We start from the raw sequence: 14,606 nt of genomic DNA on the forward strand, positions 1-14,606 counted from the left end.
ACATTTCTCTGGATTAGCTTCTATGCCACGGTGAGTAAGCATAAAACCTAAGAACTTTTCTCCCTCGACGCCAAACGCGCATTTGTCAGGATTGAGTCGCATTCGGTGCTGCCGGAGAGCTTGGAAAACTTCTTTTAGGTCAGTAACATGTTGCTTACATGAGTCAGATTTGACAACAATGTCATCGACGTAGACTTCAACATTATGGTCGATCATGTCGTGGAATACATGATCCATTAACCTTTGATAAGTGGCCCCGACATTCTTGAGTCCGAAAGGCATAACTTCATAGTAGAAGTTGTCGGAATTGGTCATGAAGGCCGTCTTCTTTCGGTCGGCCGGGTGCATTTGGATTTGATTATAACCAGAGTAGGCATCAAAGAAGCTGAGGATGTGATGTCCGACCGCCCCATCAACTAGACGATCAATGGTAGGTAGAGGATAAGAGTCTTTTGGGCATGCCTTATTGAGGTCCGTGTAGTCAACGCACATTCGCCATTTTCCATTTGCTTTCTTTACCATAACTACGTTGGCTAGCCATGTAGTGTAATGTGCTTTCCGAATGAATCCAGCTTGTAACAATTTATCAGCTTCGGCACGTGTGGCCTGGCGTCATTCTTCTCCTAGATTTCTTTTCTTATGAGCTATTGGTCTAGCTTCTTTATACAATGATAATCGGTGAGTAATGTCCTTCGGGTCTACGCCAGGCATGTCAGCGGTCGTCCATGCGAAAAGATCGGCATTTTTCACAAGCGTCGTGCCGATGGCTTTTCGGTCGTCCGGCTTCAGTGAGGTGTCAATATGTGTGGCATGGCGATCATCACGAAGTGGGAATGGATGTAAGTCTTCTCCTGCTTCCATACGGGGATCGTCCATACGAGGATCGAGATCTACAAGGGCTATCACATGGCGACGGGACATACGCCTTTCTGAATGTCGAGTCGGGGATCGTCCTCTTTTTTGTGGGAGTCAGTCGTCCGGATTGATCGTGTAGAGCCGCCGAGTTGGCTCACTTTTCAAACTCGCAACATAACATTCTCTAGCAGTTTTTTGATCGACATGGATTGTTGCAATGTCGTCATTTGCCGAGGGGAACTTCATGGCTAAGTGTGGGGTGGAAACAATGGCTTTTAACCTGTTGAGGGACGGACGGCCGAGGAGGATGTTGTAGGAAGTTTGGGTGTTAACTAGAAGATATCGTACGTTTATTGTTTTATGGAGACCGTCTTCCTCACCAAAGGTTGTATACAAGTCTATATACCCCTTAGTGTCGACCCGTTCGCCTGAGAACCCTACAATTTGTTCGTTATAGAGTTGAATATCTGCTTCTGAGATGCGCATTTTCTTAAAGATTTCCCAGTATAGTATGTCGACTGAGCTACCTTGGTCTACCAAAGTCTTGGCAATTGCGAACTTGTCAATCTTCACAGTAATCACCATAGGGTCGTCCTGGGCTGGATCTATGGCTGTGAAGTCGTCATCAGTGAAAGTGATCGGAGGTATGTGTGGACGCCTTCTCGTAGTAGCATGAGCGGACTGAATGGCCCAGAGATGTTTCTTTCGGGCAGAATTAGAGCACCCGCCACCGGCAAAGCCTCCTGCTATGTAGTTTATTTCGTGGTTTGGTTCACCCAGGCTAACTGGTCCGGAAATCATATTGATAACTTCGCGAACTCGTTGGCGAGGTCGGGCGTTTCGGTCAGGACTTGCGCTGCGGGCGCGCGTAGGCCGAACGGGGCTTTCACTGCGTTTTCGTGAAACCTGGCCATGGTCAGTTCGGCGTTTATAGTCATTGCGGTATGACCGGTCGTCACCACGGGACGAACGATCGGTGCTTCGTGGTGGGGATCTTGAATTTCTTGTCTTCTTGATGAACTGCCGCAAATGGCCAGCCTGGATGAGCTCTTCGATTTTGTCCTTCAACGTTTGACATCCCTCGTTCGTGTGGCCTAAATTACGGTGATACTGGCAATGTTTAGCATTGTCTGCATTCGGTGGTGTTTGATATCGTTTTAGTGTCGGAATTAACTCCGTTTGTAATGCTTCATCTAAGGCTCGCCCCTTGGGAACAGTTAAAGGGGTGTAACTGTTGAACCTGGGAATTTGGCGTCCTCTGTTCCGGTCGAACCTTGGAGTGGTCCGGACGGTTCATTCTGTCTCAATTTCTCTTTCTTTGCTCGGGGTTTGATCCTTGAGGACTCCGGATCCGACGGCTTTGAACCGTTGGTGATAGTCAATGTGTTCCTCGATTTGAATGAATTTGGTTGCCCGAGTGCGAAGATCTTCCATGTCTTGAGGTGGCTTCTTGATGAGACTTTCAGTAAAACGACTCGGCCGGATGGCCGAAACCAAATGGTGTAATGCAACTTCCTGTTTGAGCCCTCGGATATTCATACATGCTTTGTTGAACCTATCTAAAAAGGTTCTAAGGGATTCACCTTTCTCTTGTTGTACCGCTAGGAGAGACATGGAGAACATGTGATGCGGTTGGCTGGTGGCATATTGAGTAGAAAACTTTGCGGCTAAGACATCAAAGTCATCTATGGAATTCAGAGGCAGCTCTGTAAACCAAGTAAGAATTTCTCCTTGAAGTGACGTGGGGAATACTTTACACCACACATTGTTATCTGTGGTATACAAAGTCATTTGCGTTTTGTAAACATTTAAATGCTTGTCTGGGTCGGTCGAGCCGTCATAGAGTTTAATTGTGAGGCCTCTCCAGTTGTCAGGAAGTGGTGTAGTGATAATTTCGTCTGTAAAAGGATGACCCCTTTTACTTAACTTTCTTTCGACAACTTCAGTTCTGCAACTAGGATTGGGGTCGGTCGGTGTAGGTATGCGAGAAGTTGTTCGGTCGGCCGTATGGGATTGGCCTTCTCGTTCGGGATTATCAACCTGTTGCTGGAGTTGTGCATTTTGCTATCTTAATAAGGCAATTTCTTCCTCTTGACGACGTCTATTCTCTTCATGTTGGCGACGGTCTTCAATCCCCTTTTGTCGCAATTCCTCCATCTGAGTTTGGAGGGTTTGAATCATAGTCATCTGCTCTGCCATAGCGTCGTTGTTGTTCCTCGTTGCAACCATTTTGCCTCAAAAATTGAAATCTTGCCTCGGCCCCACGGTGGGCGCCAATTGTACCTGAGTGGAGAGATGGGGCCCATGCACGGTCGATTGACGTAATATAATTGCTGACGTGTCGATCTTCCTCTTCTTTGGTCGGTCGTTCCTTCTTGATGTCTCCTTCGGTCGGGCGGGGGAGGGTACCTGCGAAGGCACTCCGACGCTCAAGTAAGTGAGAGATTCTAAGCGTGGTTCAATGAGTGGATGAAAAAACGTACCTTTCTTTGGCTTGAGCAGAGTATTTATAGGATTGCCTAATGGGCTTTCTGTCTCTTGGGTTCAGGATGGTCGTGAACAGGTCTTGCTAGGTTTTCCTCGGGATGCCCGGTGAGTATATCTTTAATAAGCACGTTCTCCTTGGTTTTCGGAGGTGTTATCTTAACTACCTTAGCTTGCCACATTTTTCGGAGGTGTATCTTAACCACCTTATCTTGTTACGTAAATGGTTGTATTTATTATGCATTCGGTCGGTCGGCCACGTGTTCGTTCGGTGCCTACCGGTACAGTGAGGATGTGTGAGGATATGTGAGGTTGTTTGGATTGAGGGATGATAGAGTGGATTTGTGAGGATGGTTTATTGTAAATTTACAAATTTATCCTTGTTATAAAAAATATTTGAATAATAAATTATAATTTTTTTTGTAGGTTAGAATTAATTAAATATTTATAATTATTTATATTTTTTAATAAAAAATTAAAAAATATAATGAAAATATTTTTGTGTTAAATTGAAATAAATTTATTAAATATATTAAAATTTATAAAAATAATATTTATTATTATATTCATTTGTTATTCTATATAACTATATATTATATATATTGTTGATATATATTATAATTTTTATTTTTTTAGTTTTATTATTTACAATTATATGTTTTTATTAATAGTATAATTAAATATTTTTGAAATTATAAATAATAAATAAATTTATATAATATTTAATTTTATATATTGTAATAAAATGAATGCAAAAGGGTATTTTGGTAAAAATACAATAATCCACATCAATTCCTCCAAATCTCTTCATTTTGCGAAGAGTGAAAAAAATCATTCACCCTCTCCCCCACTCTCAAAACCATGGAAACAAACACAAAAAACACCCCCTCCCTCCTCCCACTTGGAAGCAAACACAATGTGTCAAAGATAATCAGTTAAATTGCAAAATAACAGATTATACTGCATTGGAAGCATTTTCAACCCACACATTATAATATTAAGGTATATTGTCAATTTAGCTACCGAACATCCAATAATACATCTAATTTTCAAACAACGATTTTACCGAATTATGAAACATCTTCAACATGGACATTTTACAGGAACGTCAAGATTTTTCAAACTTCTTTTTCTCCAACCCTGCAAAAACAAGTAAATCAAAGTCTAACTAAGTCTCAAAATATTCCAATCCTCTCATGACAAATTGTCTACCCTTGGAAATGTTGATTATTGATTCTGATTTTATTACCCTTAAATTATTTTAACCGTTATTATTGCATTAATGGTCAGTTTGCATGTCTATTAGTATTCCTATTTTAGCTTTCAGTAATTGTAATTTTATTATATATATTATTGAGTAAATCAAAATACATGGATTAGTTCACCAGTTTTGCAATCTTGTGCAATTACGCTCAATTAGTTTCTATAACCTTTTGTCTTCTATTATTTCTTCAATTAGTTCCTACAACTGGTATCAGAGTCAGGTTTCGATCCTGGGACATCAAATGAAACTCCAAACAATCAGACTTGGTATTTGGATACAGGTTGCACGAATCATATATGTGGTCAGAAAGAGTTGTTTGCAGATTTGGATGACTCATTTCGCACAAAAGTGAAATTCGATGATGGTAGGTTCGTTCCGGTAACTGAAAAATGGCGAATTCTTATCACATTAAAGAATGGTGATCACAGGTACATCTATGATGTTTTCTATGTACCTGATATGAAAAGTAATCTTTTGAGTATGGGACAGCTATCCGAAAAGGGTTACGTGATGCACATAGTTAAAAATCAATTCTCAATTTTTGGTAAAAAAGGTAGTTTGATTCTTAAAACATTTTTATCAAAAAACTGCATGTTTCCAGTAGATATTCATATGGGTGATTTTAAGTACTTGAATACAATAGTGAATAATGAATCGTTATTGTGGCATTTATGCTTTGGGCACTTAAATTTTCAGAGTTTGGAAAATCTCTCCAAACGAAATTTAGTGAATGGTTTACCCCATATTCATCACCATGATCAATTGTGTGAGGCTTGCATTTTTTTGAAAGAATCACAAGATACCATTTGTTAAGGAGCCTTGACATGCAAAATTTCCTTTGGAGCTTGTTCATACAGATGTTTGTGACCCGATGAACATATCATCAGTTGGAGGTAATAAGTATTTTTTAACTTTTATTGATGATTTTTCAACGAAAACCTGGATTTATCTATTGAAAAAGCAAGGATGAGGTATTCCACTGCTTTAAAATATTTAAATCATTTGTTGAAATAGAGAGTGACAGACTAATTAAGATGGTGCGTAGTGATGGAGGAAGTGAGTACAAGTCTAATGAGTTCAAGAGACACTGTGAAGAACTTGGGTTGCAGCATAACATAACTTGTTCCTACACACCTCAACACAACGGAGTTGCCGAGAGAAATAATAGAACAATCATGGACATGGTGAGGAGCATGCTTAAAGCGAAAGGTATGCAAAATTATTTTTGGACTGAGGCCGTAACATGTGCGATATATTTGATAAACAAATCACCCACTCGGAGTGTTGCTAACACAACTCTGATTGAGGCATGGAGCGGATTCAAACCCAATGTGCAACACTTGAAGGTATTTGGATCAATTACTAATGCTCATGTCCCCAAGGCAGCAAGATCAAATTTGGATGATAAGGCAGTGAAGACCATTTTCATTGGATATAAGCATGGAGGATACAAATTGTACAATCCAATGACAAAGAAGGTGATTGTGAGTCGTGATATTACATTTGCTGAAGATGAGGAATGACAATGGAATGCAACAACTGAAATGGATTCAAAAAAACGATATATTTACGTTTTGAACGATGATATGGAAGATGGAGTCACTCTTGAAGCACCTGTAGTTCAACCTGAAGTTGTAATTCAACCTGAAGTTGCAGCTCCAATTGCAACTATGATGGAGCGACCAAGAAGGCAACAACGACAATTTGTACACCTTCAAGATTGCGAAGTAAATCTTGATGATGAAGTTGATGACAATGGAGATTTAGTTCACTTTGCTTTTCTTGTAGATTCAGAACCGGTGAGACTTGAAAATTCCATTCAACACCCCAAATGGCAAGAGGCTATGAATGAAGAATTGATGGCGATTGAGAAAAACAATACATGGCAGTTCACTGATCTTCCAAAAGGACACAAACAAAGCAATTGATGTGAAGTGGGTGTACAAGATTAAAGTGAAAGCAAATGGTAAGATTGATAGATACAAGGCAAGGTTGGTGGAAAAGGAATTCGAGCAAAGAGAAGGTTATGATTACCGAGAAATATTTTCTCCTGTAGCTCGAATGGAAACAGTGAGATTAATCATTGCTTTAGCTGCACAAAGGCAATGGAAAATTCACCAAATGGACATCAAGTTTGCGTTTCTAAATGGCGCACTTGATGAAGAGGTTTATGTAAAGTAACCGCTAGGTATTATACAATCTGGCAAAGAGGAGAAGGTGTACAGACTAACTAAGGTTTTATATGGTCTTAAACAGGCACCAAGAGCTTGGAACAAAAGGATTGATTCATTTCTTCATGCCACTGGATTCAAAAACTGTGCATTAGATCATGGTTTTTATGCAAAGACTAATGATTATGGAGATTTGTTAATTTTATGTCTTTATGTTGATGATGTGATTTTTACAGGAAGTAATCTCAAAATGATTGGTGATTTCAAGCATATCATGATGAAGGAATTTGAGATGACTGATCTCGATCTTATGTCCTACTTTTTGGGCATTGAAGTCATCCAAGGAGACGATGGAATCTTCATTCATCAGAGGAAATTTGTTGTTGAGTTTTTAAAGAAGTTTAAGATGCAGGATTCAAACCCAGTTAAGACTCCAATTGACACAGGAATTAAGCTCACGAACGAAGGTGATGGGCGAATTGTAGATCCAACATACTTTAAGCAAATTGTTGGGAGACTTAGATATCTCACGTGTACTAGACCCGACATATGTTATGTTGTGGGATTGGTCAGTCGATACATGGAGTCACCTCGACAAGTTCATTTACAAGTTGTAAATAGAATTATGCGCTACATCAAAGGTACTACAGTTTTTGGTCTATTTTACTCTTCATCTAAGAAGATTGAGATCGTCGGATACTAAGACTATGATTGGGGTGGAGATTCAGACGAGAGGAAGAGCACTAGTGGTAATTGTTTTATGATCGGAAAGATTGTTTGTTTGTGGTCATCAAAGAAATAATCAATTGTTGCATTATCTACTTGTGAAGCTGAGTATGTAGCAGCAGCAAGCTTGTCAATCAGTTTGGCTTAGCAATATCATGACTAAAATTGGTTTTAATCTAGATGTTCCAATTAAGATTTATGTTGACAACGTCTCTGCAATTAATCTTGCAAAGAATCCGGTTATTCATCAAAGAAGTAAACACATTAATATTCGATATCACTTCCTGCGAGACCAAGTTGGGAAGAACATGATCAAATTTGAATACTGCAGATCAAAACATCAGATTGTATATGTTGGGCATGAAGGTTGTTCCAAATCAGAATTAAGGGAGGATGTTGATTATTAATTCTGATTTTATTATTATTAATTCTGATTTTATTACCTTAAACTATTTTACCATTATTATTGCATTAATGGACAGTTTACAGGTCTATTAGTATTCATATTTTATAGCTTTCAGTAATTGTAATTTTATAACCTTTTGCCTTATATTTTTTCTTCAATTAATTCCTACAAGAAAGTCATGTATATTTCTCCTTAGTTACACAAACTTTTATGAAATAACATTTATTCACTGTATGGTCATTTTCATGCAATAGAAACAAAAGACATGACATTTATATGTACAAATATCACTAGTAGAAAATCATTAAATAAAAATTAATTTTAAAAATAAAATATAATTAGTTACTATATTGACTAAACTATATACTATTTTGATGACTACAAAAATTATTAATATTTAAATTAATTTTTATTATTGATAAATAATTTTTAAATTGATATCTAATTAGCTACTAAATTTTAACTATCAATTATTTAGATACTAATAATTTTTTAATTTCTAATAATATCTAATTTAATTAATATAATAACAAAATATTTTTTATCTTTAAATTTTGTTTAGCGTATTATATTGGAAAAATGTGTAATAACAAACTGGAAACGTGTAGTTATGATATCTCGTCAATTTAGCATATATTCAAATTATTGATAAGGATATATAAATAAATTTCCCTGACATTAAATACAACTAAAAATACAAATCTCCCTTTTCTCATCTTAACACATTAATATTACATAATATCATCAAATAAAAATTTATTGTTACCAAACTTCACGTTAAGAAAAGGAAGGGACAACAACAAATATTAAGATAGTGAAGAACTTAAAAATTATGTTGAGTACACATGTGAGGCGAGCCTGGGCCTGGGATGTACTGAAAGAGGCTCAGCCCGCTGTAGGGTTAGCCCATAGGCTTCATCCATGTTCAGCTTTTCTGGGTTGAGCCCATTTTCCAGTTCCCAATCAAAAGAATGGGCCAAGGTTGCAGTTAGAAGTTGGACCATACGAAGCCCAAGACTGAGCCCAGCACAAATCCTTCGTCCAGCACCAAAGGGTATAACCTCAAAGTCATTGCCCTTGACGTCAACATCAGCTTTCTCACCACCCGGAAGGAACCTCTCGGGCCTGAACTCTAGTGGGTCGGCCCATTCCTTTGGGTCACGGGCGATGGCCCAAACATTCACCAAGAGAGTTGAACCCTTAGGGATGTGGTAGCCGAATATCTCGCAGCTCTCAGCAGCGACACGTGGCAGAGAAAGAGGGGTTGATGGGTGGAGCCTGAAGGTTTCCTTGATCACAGCTTGTAAGTATGGGAGATGGGCCAAGTCCTCTTCTTTCACGCTCCTCTCTCGGCCCACAACAGTGTCCAACTCTTGCTGGACTTGGGCCAGAATTCTTGGGTTTCGGATCAGTTCTGCGATGGCCCATTCTGTAGTGCTTGATGACGTGTCTGTTCCAGCCGTAAACATATTCTGCAAATTTGAAAATGTAAATAAGTAGAGATTTGTAGCTTTTATGTAACATGCTCACTTTCTTTCTTTAAAAAAAAATTCTGAAGTAGAAAATTATTAGTTCATATTGTTACTCCAAATAACAGTTGATTACTCTCTTTCTTTTAGTTCTATGTTTACGGAACCGAATAAAAAAATTAATAAGTGATTTTTTTATAAAAAGAACAAACATATTTATTAAATAATGAATCTCTGAGCCAGATGATTCTAATATATTTTGGTGTTAGAAAGTGGAAGTGCACTATGAAATTATGTAACTTTATTTTAGATTTCTAAAAATGAAAACAAAATATTTTGAAATTGAGTAATTTGTAAAATTAAAGTCCTATTTAACATATATCACATGTATTAAATTTTACTAAATTCGTATTTCAATGTAAAACTTGTCTAATTCTGAATTTTTGTTTTAAATTTCTAAAATAACAAATGAAATTATATTATTTGGAAAGCACCTCGAAATAGGGTATTAAAGAGATTTAGTTGGAACTGTGGAGAAAAGGACTTGTGTTAAATTATACTGAAGTAAGTCTTGGAATTAGGTAAAGAGTTTTTCTATTTCTTAAAGAAAGTGTCCATTGGATTCTCAACAGAGAATTGCAGTTAGAACTAACAAGTTAGTTATGGATTTGTAATTACAGAAGAAAAATGAAATGGGCCATTAAAGTAAAAAGAATAGATAATTGATTGTTAAGGAACTTTGAAAACAGTGAATCTAAAAAGATAAAGTTAAGTAGTTGGATAATGATACGATCACAAAACACATTTTTTACATTTTTCATATAACTGATCACAATTTTTTTAATATTTTTTTAAAATCATTTAATTACAAATTTACTTTTTATTATATATATTTATTTTTAAATTCATCACATTAATAATTATAAAATCATTATTTTTGATTTATTTGTACTCTCAGCAAAAATCTGAAGTAAACACATGGGTTATTAAGAAGTGGGGCGATGTAATGAAGTGATAGAGAGAGTGAGTACCAGAAGGAGTGCTTTGATCTCTGTGTGAGTGACATGGTTTTCATCATCATCCTTCAGATCTTTAAGGGACAACAAGATACTCAAGAGATTGTTGGAAGAAGTATCGTGTTCCTCAATAATGGTGCTCAAAAATCCATCAAACCTTTTATGCAGTTTCTTCATCTTCTTCTGCACACCTAGAAGGTCAAGCCACTCAAGGGAAGGAATAAAGTCTCCGATGTTGAAAACCCCTGCCAACACCATCAACTCCACCACCATGCTCTTGAACTCATCAGCCCTAGGATCGCACCCTCCATTCCCGTCGTTGAACACTCGCCGTCCGATCATCACCCTCGCCAATGCGTTCGTCGTGCACACGTTCAACACTTGTCCCAGGTTCACTGCTTTTGCGTCAGAACTTCCCAAGTTACGTGTCAATCTTCCTACCTCTTCCTGAAACCGTGTTTTTCATTTTGTGAATTAGGTTTACACTATAAAGGCATCACACTTTTCATTAATGTCACCTGCCACACCTACGTCATTCACATCAACTTCAATCTCCATCATCAAAAACTCAGATCTACACTATTTCTCTTATTTTATACAAAAAAAAAATATCCCACACTTCATTCTTTTTCTCTTCAATTCAACTTCTATTTCTAAAATAATAATTCGATCATATGTAATCAACATTAACATTAAAATATATAATATTGTAATTTAATAATACTGAAAACTAATAGTGAAGCATTTTATCATAATATATAAAAATTGAACCGAAATAAATAAATAAATAAATAAAACTATTTTCATGAAAAGTTATGAGATCTTTTGAAGATGACGTGGCTAATAAATAACCATGCTTCTGACCATGAAACAGTGAAGTGGATATGTGGCACTTTTGTATGAAGTGACGTGAATGATGCCAGACCACAAACGAAGCAATCTAAGGTGTGGATGCATTCGCGTTCCATAATATACTAGCATCAAAATTCTACACGTCATTTTATTTTTCATAACAATAATTGATTATGTTAATGGATACATTAAATGAATATTTTATTTTTATATATTTACGGTAAAGTGATACAATATTTAAGTTTTTGTAAAAAAATTGTATAGTGAAGAACAATAATGGAAAATTGGTAATAACTGAAAATTTTAACTTTTTTAAATATGTATTCGGGACAAAACTTTAACATATTTTAAAGACTATTAGGAAAGCTTTTTTTTTAAAAAAAAATGTTAAACAAAACATATGCAATAAGTGAGACAAATCTTTTGAGTATATATATACCATAAGTGAGAAGCATTGAAAAGAGTTTTTGTAGATTAAGATATGTGACGTTGAAAAAGAAATTAATTATACCGGTGTGCTTGTTACTTTTAATTAATTCGCAATTAAAGTGTGTCTTGGTATTAAAATTTACGCTTCTGATATGTGGCGTTGAGAAATAAAAGTATACTAAGCTTGTCATTTTAAATAAACTAACCTAAATAGCTTTTATGACTAACACAGAACAAAATCTACAGTTATAGCATTTTAAAAAGTTTATACAGGTCAATGGTGTAAAATAGTTGAATTTACAAAATAAAAAAGTGAAAAGCGGAAAATATTGTTTTGAAAAGAAAAAGTAAAAAAAAGTTAAATATTTTCACGTAAAATTATTTTTCGTCTTATATCAAAATTTTAGATCTCCTAAATAATTCTAATAAAAAATTACAAATGTTTAAAATTTAAATTAAAAATAAAAATCAAATTACATTAAAAAAATATATTTAACCTAAAAAATGCAGTTTTAATTTAAAAGTATGATACTCCATGTATACATTTAGAAGCAAAAAAAATGAGTTAAGAATATTAACTTAAAGAGTAGTAAAATAAAAACTAACAATAATAACATAAGGTTATCCGTTTTAATTTAGAAATGAATTAATTTTTTATTTACTTTCTTCATTTTAAGCCACTCAAATAAACTGACTCAAAGTAGCATGTGCTCTTTCCCATTTAAAAAGTATAATGTAAACCAAAACACAGAATCCATGTATAGACTTAAAGTCATTATAAACAGTGAATAAATCTATAAAAATTTAAATCAAAGCATTCACAGAAGAAAAACAAAATAAATTTTTACATGAAGATAGAAATATCATGCATGATATGTAAATATTGTAGGTGCAGTAGCAGAAAACTCACCTCACGCAAGTGTCTAAATACATCCAAGGCCTTCCCGGAGAAGAGGTGAACGGAGGTGAGTTTCCGGAGCAACCGCCACCGCGGGCCGTAGGGGGCGAAGACCAGGTCCTGGTAGTTATAAGCGATGTATTTGGCTCCGGCGTTGGGCGGTCGGCTGCTGAAATTAGAGTCATGAATCTTCAAAAACTGTTCGGCCACGGAGGCTGACGCCGCCACTACCATGTCGACGAACCCGAGACGCAGGTGCATCAACGGGCCGTGAACTTGGGCCAAGGCGGCAAGGGAGTGGTGCGGCACCGGGCCCATGTGTGGGAAGTTTCCGACAACAGGCCAGGGTTTTGGGCCTGGAGGGAGGGGCAGAGAAGAATTACGCGTTAAGAACTTTATTAAACGATGTACGAGAATAACTGCTGCCACTGTTGCGAAGGCAACCATGAACGGAGACATGGTTAGTTTTGGAAGAGATGGTGTTATATGAAATGAAACTGTAGTAGTAGAAGTAGGGTGTTGGGGTTTTTCCTCTGCTTGGATCAACCTTTCTGCTATTATATAGAAAAGGAAAAATAATTTTTTTTTCTCTAACTATTTTTTAACAATTTGTTCTAACTATTCACACGGTCCCTTTTTGTCCTTTTATATATTAAGAGGTTGGTTGTCGGAGGCCAACCGGAGGCTACTTATGATATTTTAATAAACATATATATTATCAACTATATGTTTTGAAAATCTGTAACAACTAATAATAAAAGATTTAATTTTGTAACTATATAATTATAAAGAGTAATAAAAATATTTTTATAATTTTTTTGTGTAATAACTTTTAAAATGCTTGAGAGTTAGGTTGAATAAGTAGTTAGTGTGTGAGATTAAGGTTATCTAAGATTTGATGTGTTTGTTGTGAGTTTGAGTGCTGTCTTGTATTTTTATTCATTATTTATGATTATGTTGGATCTTATTGTATGTACATCAAACCTGAGTTTTCTAGTAGATACTTCTTCACGTGCTTCTAACATTTATCATGAGTATTAGCATGATAAAAATAGTTAACTTCAACTTTTTTATACATTAAAGCTTAGAGTCAAAAGTTAATTTGGTGATGTTCTTTTAAGAATTATTTCCTTAATAAAAAATTTATACACATAATTGTAAAAATTTATCATAAGCATATTATTTAATACATTATTTGTTTATATATTCTTAATTATAAAATAAAATTTATGAAAATTAGGAAAATGGAAGCTATAAATTCCTACAACAACAGCATATTTTGAAGATTCTTTTTTGTATCTCTCAATTTTTCATTATAATTACATTTCAATGTTTCTCACTTTCCTCTCTGTCTCTCTCTTCACCCAATTTTCCTGTTGTACAGTAAATACAGTGATTTTAAAATTTATTGAAATTTCAGCTTACATTTTTAATATTAATGTCAGAAATATATTTTTCTTCACATTTTCTACACCATTAGTTTTTCTATGATAAAATAAAGCAACCATAAATTCATTCTTTTGTCAATATTTTCGTCCAAAACTAGAACACAGTACACAGTAGAAATGTCATTTTCACAATTATTTCACGAAATTGAAATTTATACTTTGTGATTTATGAACTCAAAGAAAGGAAGAAATGATTAATTAGAGTGCAGTATGAGTTAGGTTTTGTATTGGATATGATTGAAAGTGAAAGGAAAAGGAAAAAGATTGAGGAGGTTTAAGTTTGTAGGTAGGAACGTGGTTGCAATGAACTAGTCTTGGTATGACTGTTAGTTGAGAACGTTTTCATATTCTACTACAGCTTCTCATACAATCATGCGTCAGTGTTAGGTAAGCACTGCATCAATTTCACCTTCCCTTTTCTCCTACATAGACTTTGATTCAAAAGAAAAAATTAAAATAAACAAAAACTCATTAAAAATTAATACAAGTTCATTTTAAAAATATAATATTATTTATTGTTATTTGGTATTATACTTAGTATAAGATCTAGATAATATCTGTTTAAATAATTTCTTCTCATACTTTCTT

General features: G+C 35.3%; 3 protein-coding genes across 3 annotated transcripts; all 3 read right to left on the bottom strand.

Moving 5' to 3' along the window:
• Positions 1–969: 969 nt before the first annotated feature.
• LOC150025263 (uncharacterized) lies at positions 970–2,152 on the bottom strand. The gene is made up of 2 exons (XM_090295694.1): positions 2,129–2,152; positions 970–2,061 (listed from the first exon to the last, which is right to left on the bottom strand). Exons 1-2 carry the CDS (start codon positions 2,150–2,152, stop codon positions 970–972), a joined length of 1,116 nt encoding a protein of 371 aa, XP_090151820.1.
• LOC150025264 (uncharacterized) lies at positions 2,149–2,646 on the bottom strand. Its single transcript, XM_090295695.1, has one exon. It carries the CDS (start codon positions 2,644–2,646, stop codon positions 2,149–2,151), a length of 498 nt encoding a protein of 165 aa, XP_090151821.1.
• Positions 2,647–8,563: 5,917 nt separating this feature from the next.
• On the bottom strand, positions 8,564–13,186 carry LOC137817775 (flavonoid 3'-monooxygenase). The gene is made up of 3 exons (XM_090295615.1): positions 12,583–13,186; positions 10,407–10,838; positions 8,564–9,378 (listed from the first exon to the last, which is right to left on the bottom strand). Exons 1-3 carry the CDS (start codon positions 13,027–13,029, stop codon positions 8,737–8,739), a joined length of 1,521 nt encoding a protein of 506 aa, XP_090151741.1. The 5' UTR covers positions 13,030–13,186; the 3' UTR covers positions 8,564–8,736.
• Between the last annotated feature and the right edge of the window lie 1,420 nt (positions 13,187–14,606).

This window comes from Phaseolus vulgaris, chromosome 9, assembly GCF_051622355.1.
Source record: "Phaseolus vulgaris cultivar YP4 chromosome 9, ASM5162235v1, whole genome shotgun sequence".
Taxonomy (NCBI): Eukaryota; Viridiplantae; Streptophyta; class Magnoliopsida; order Fabales; family Fabaceae; genus Phaseolus; species Phaseolus vulgaris.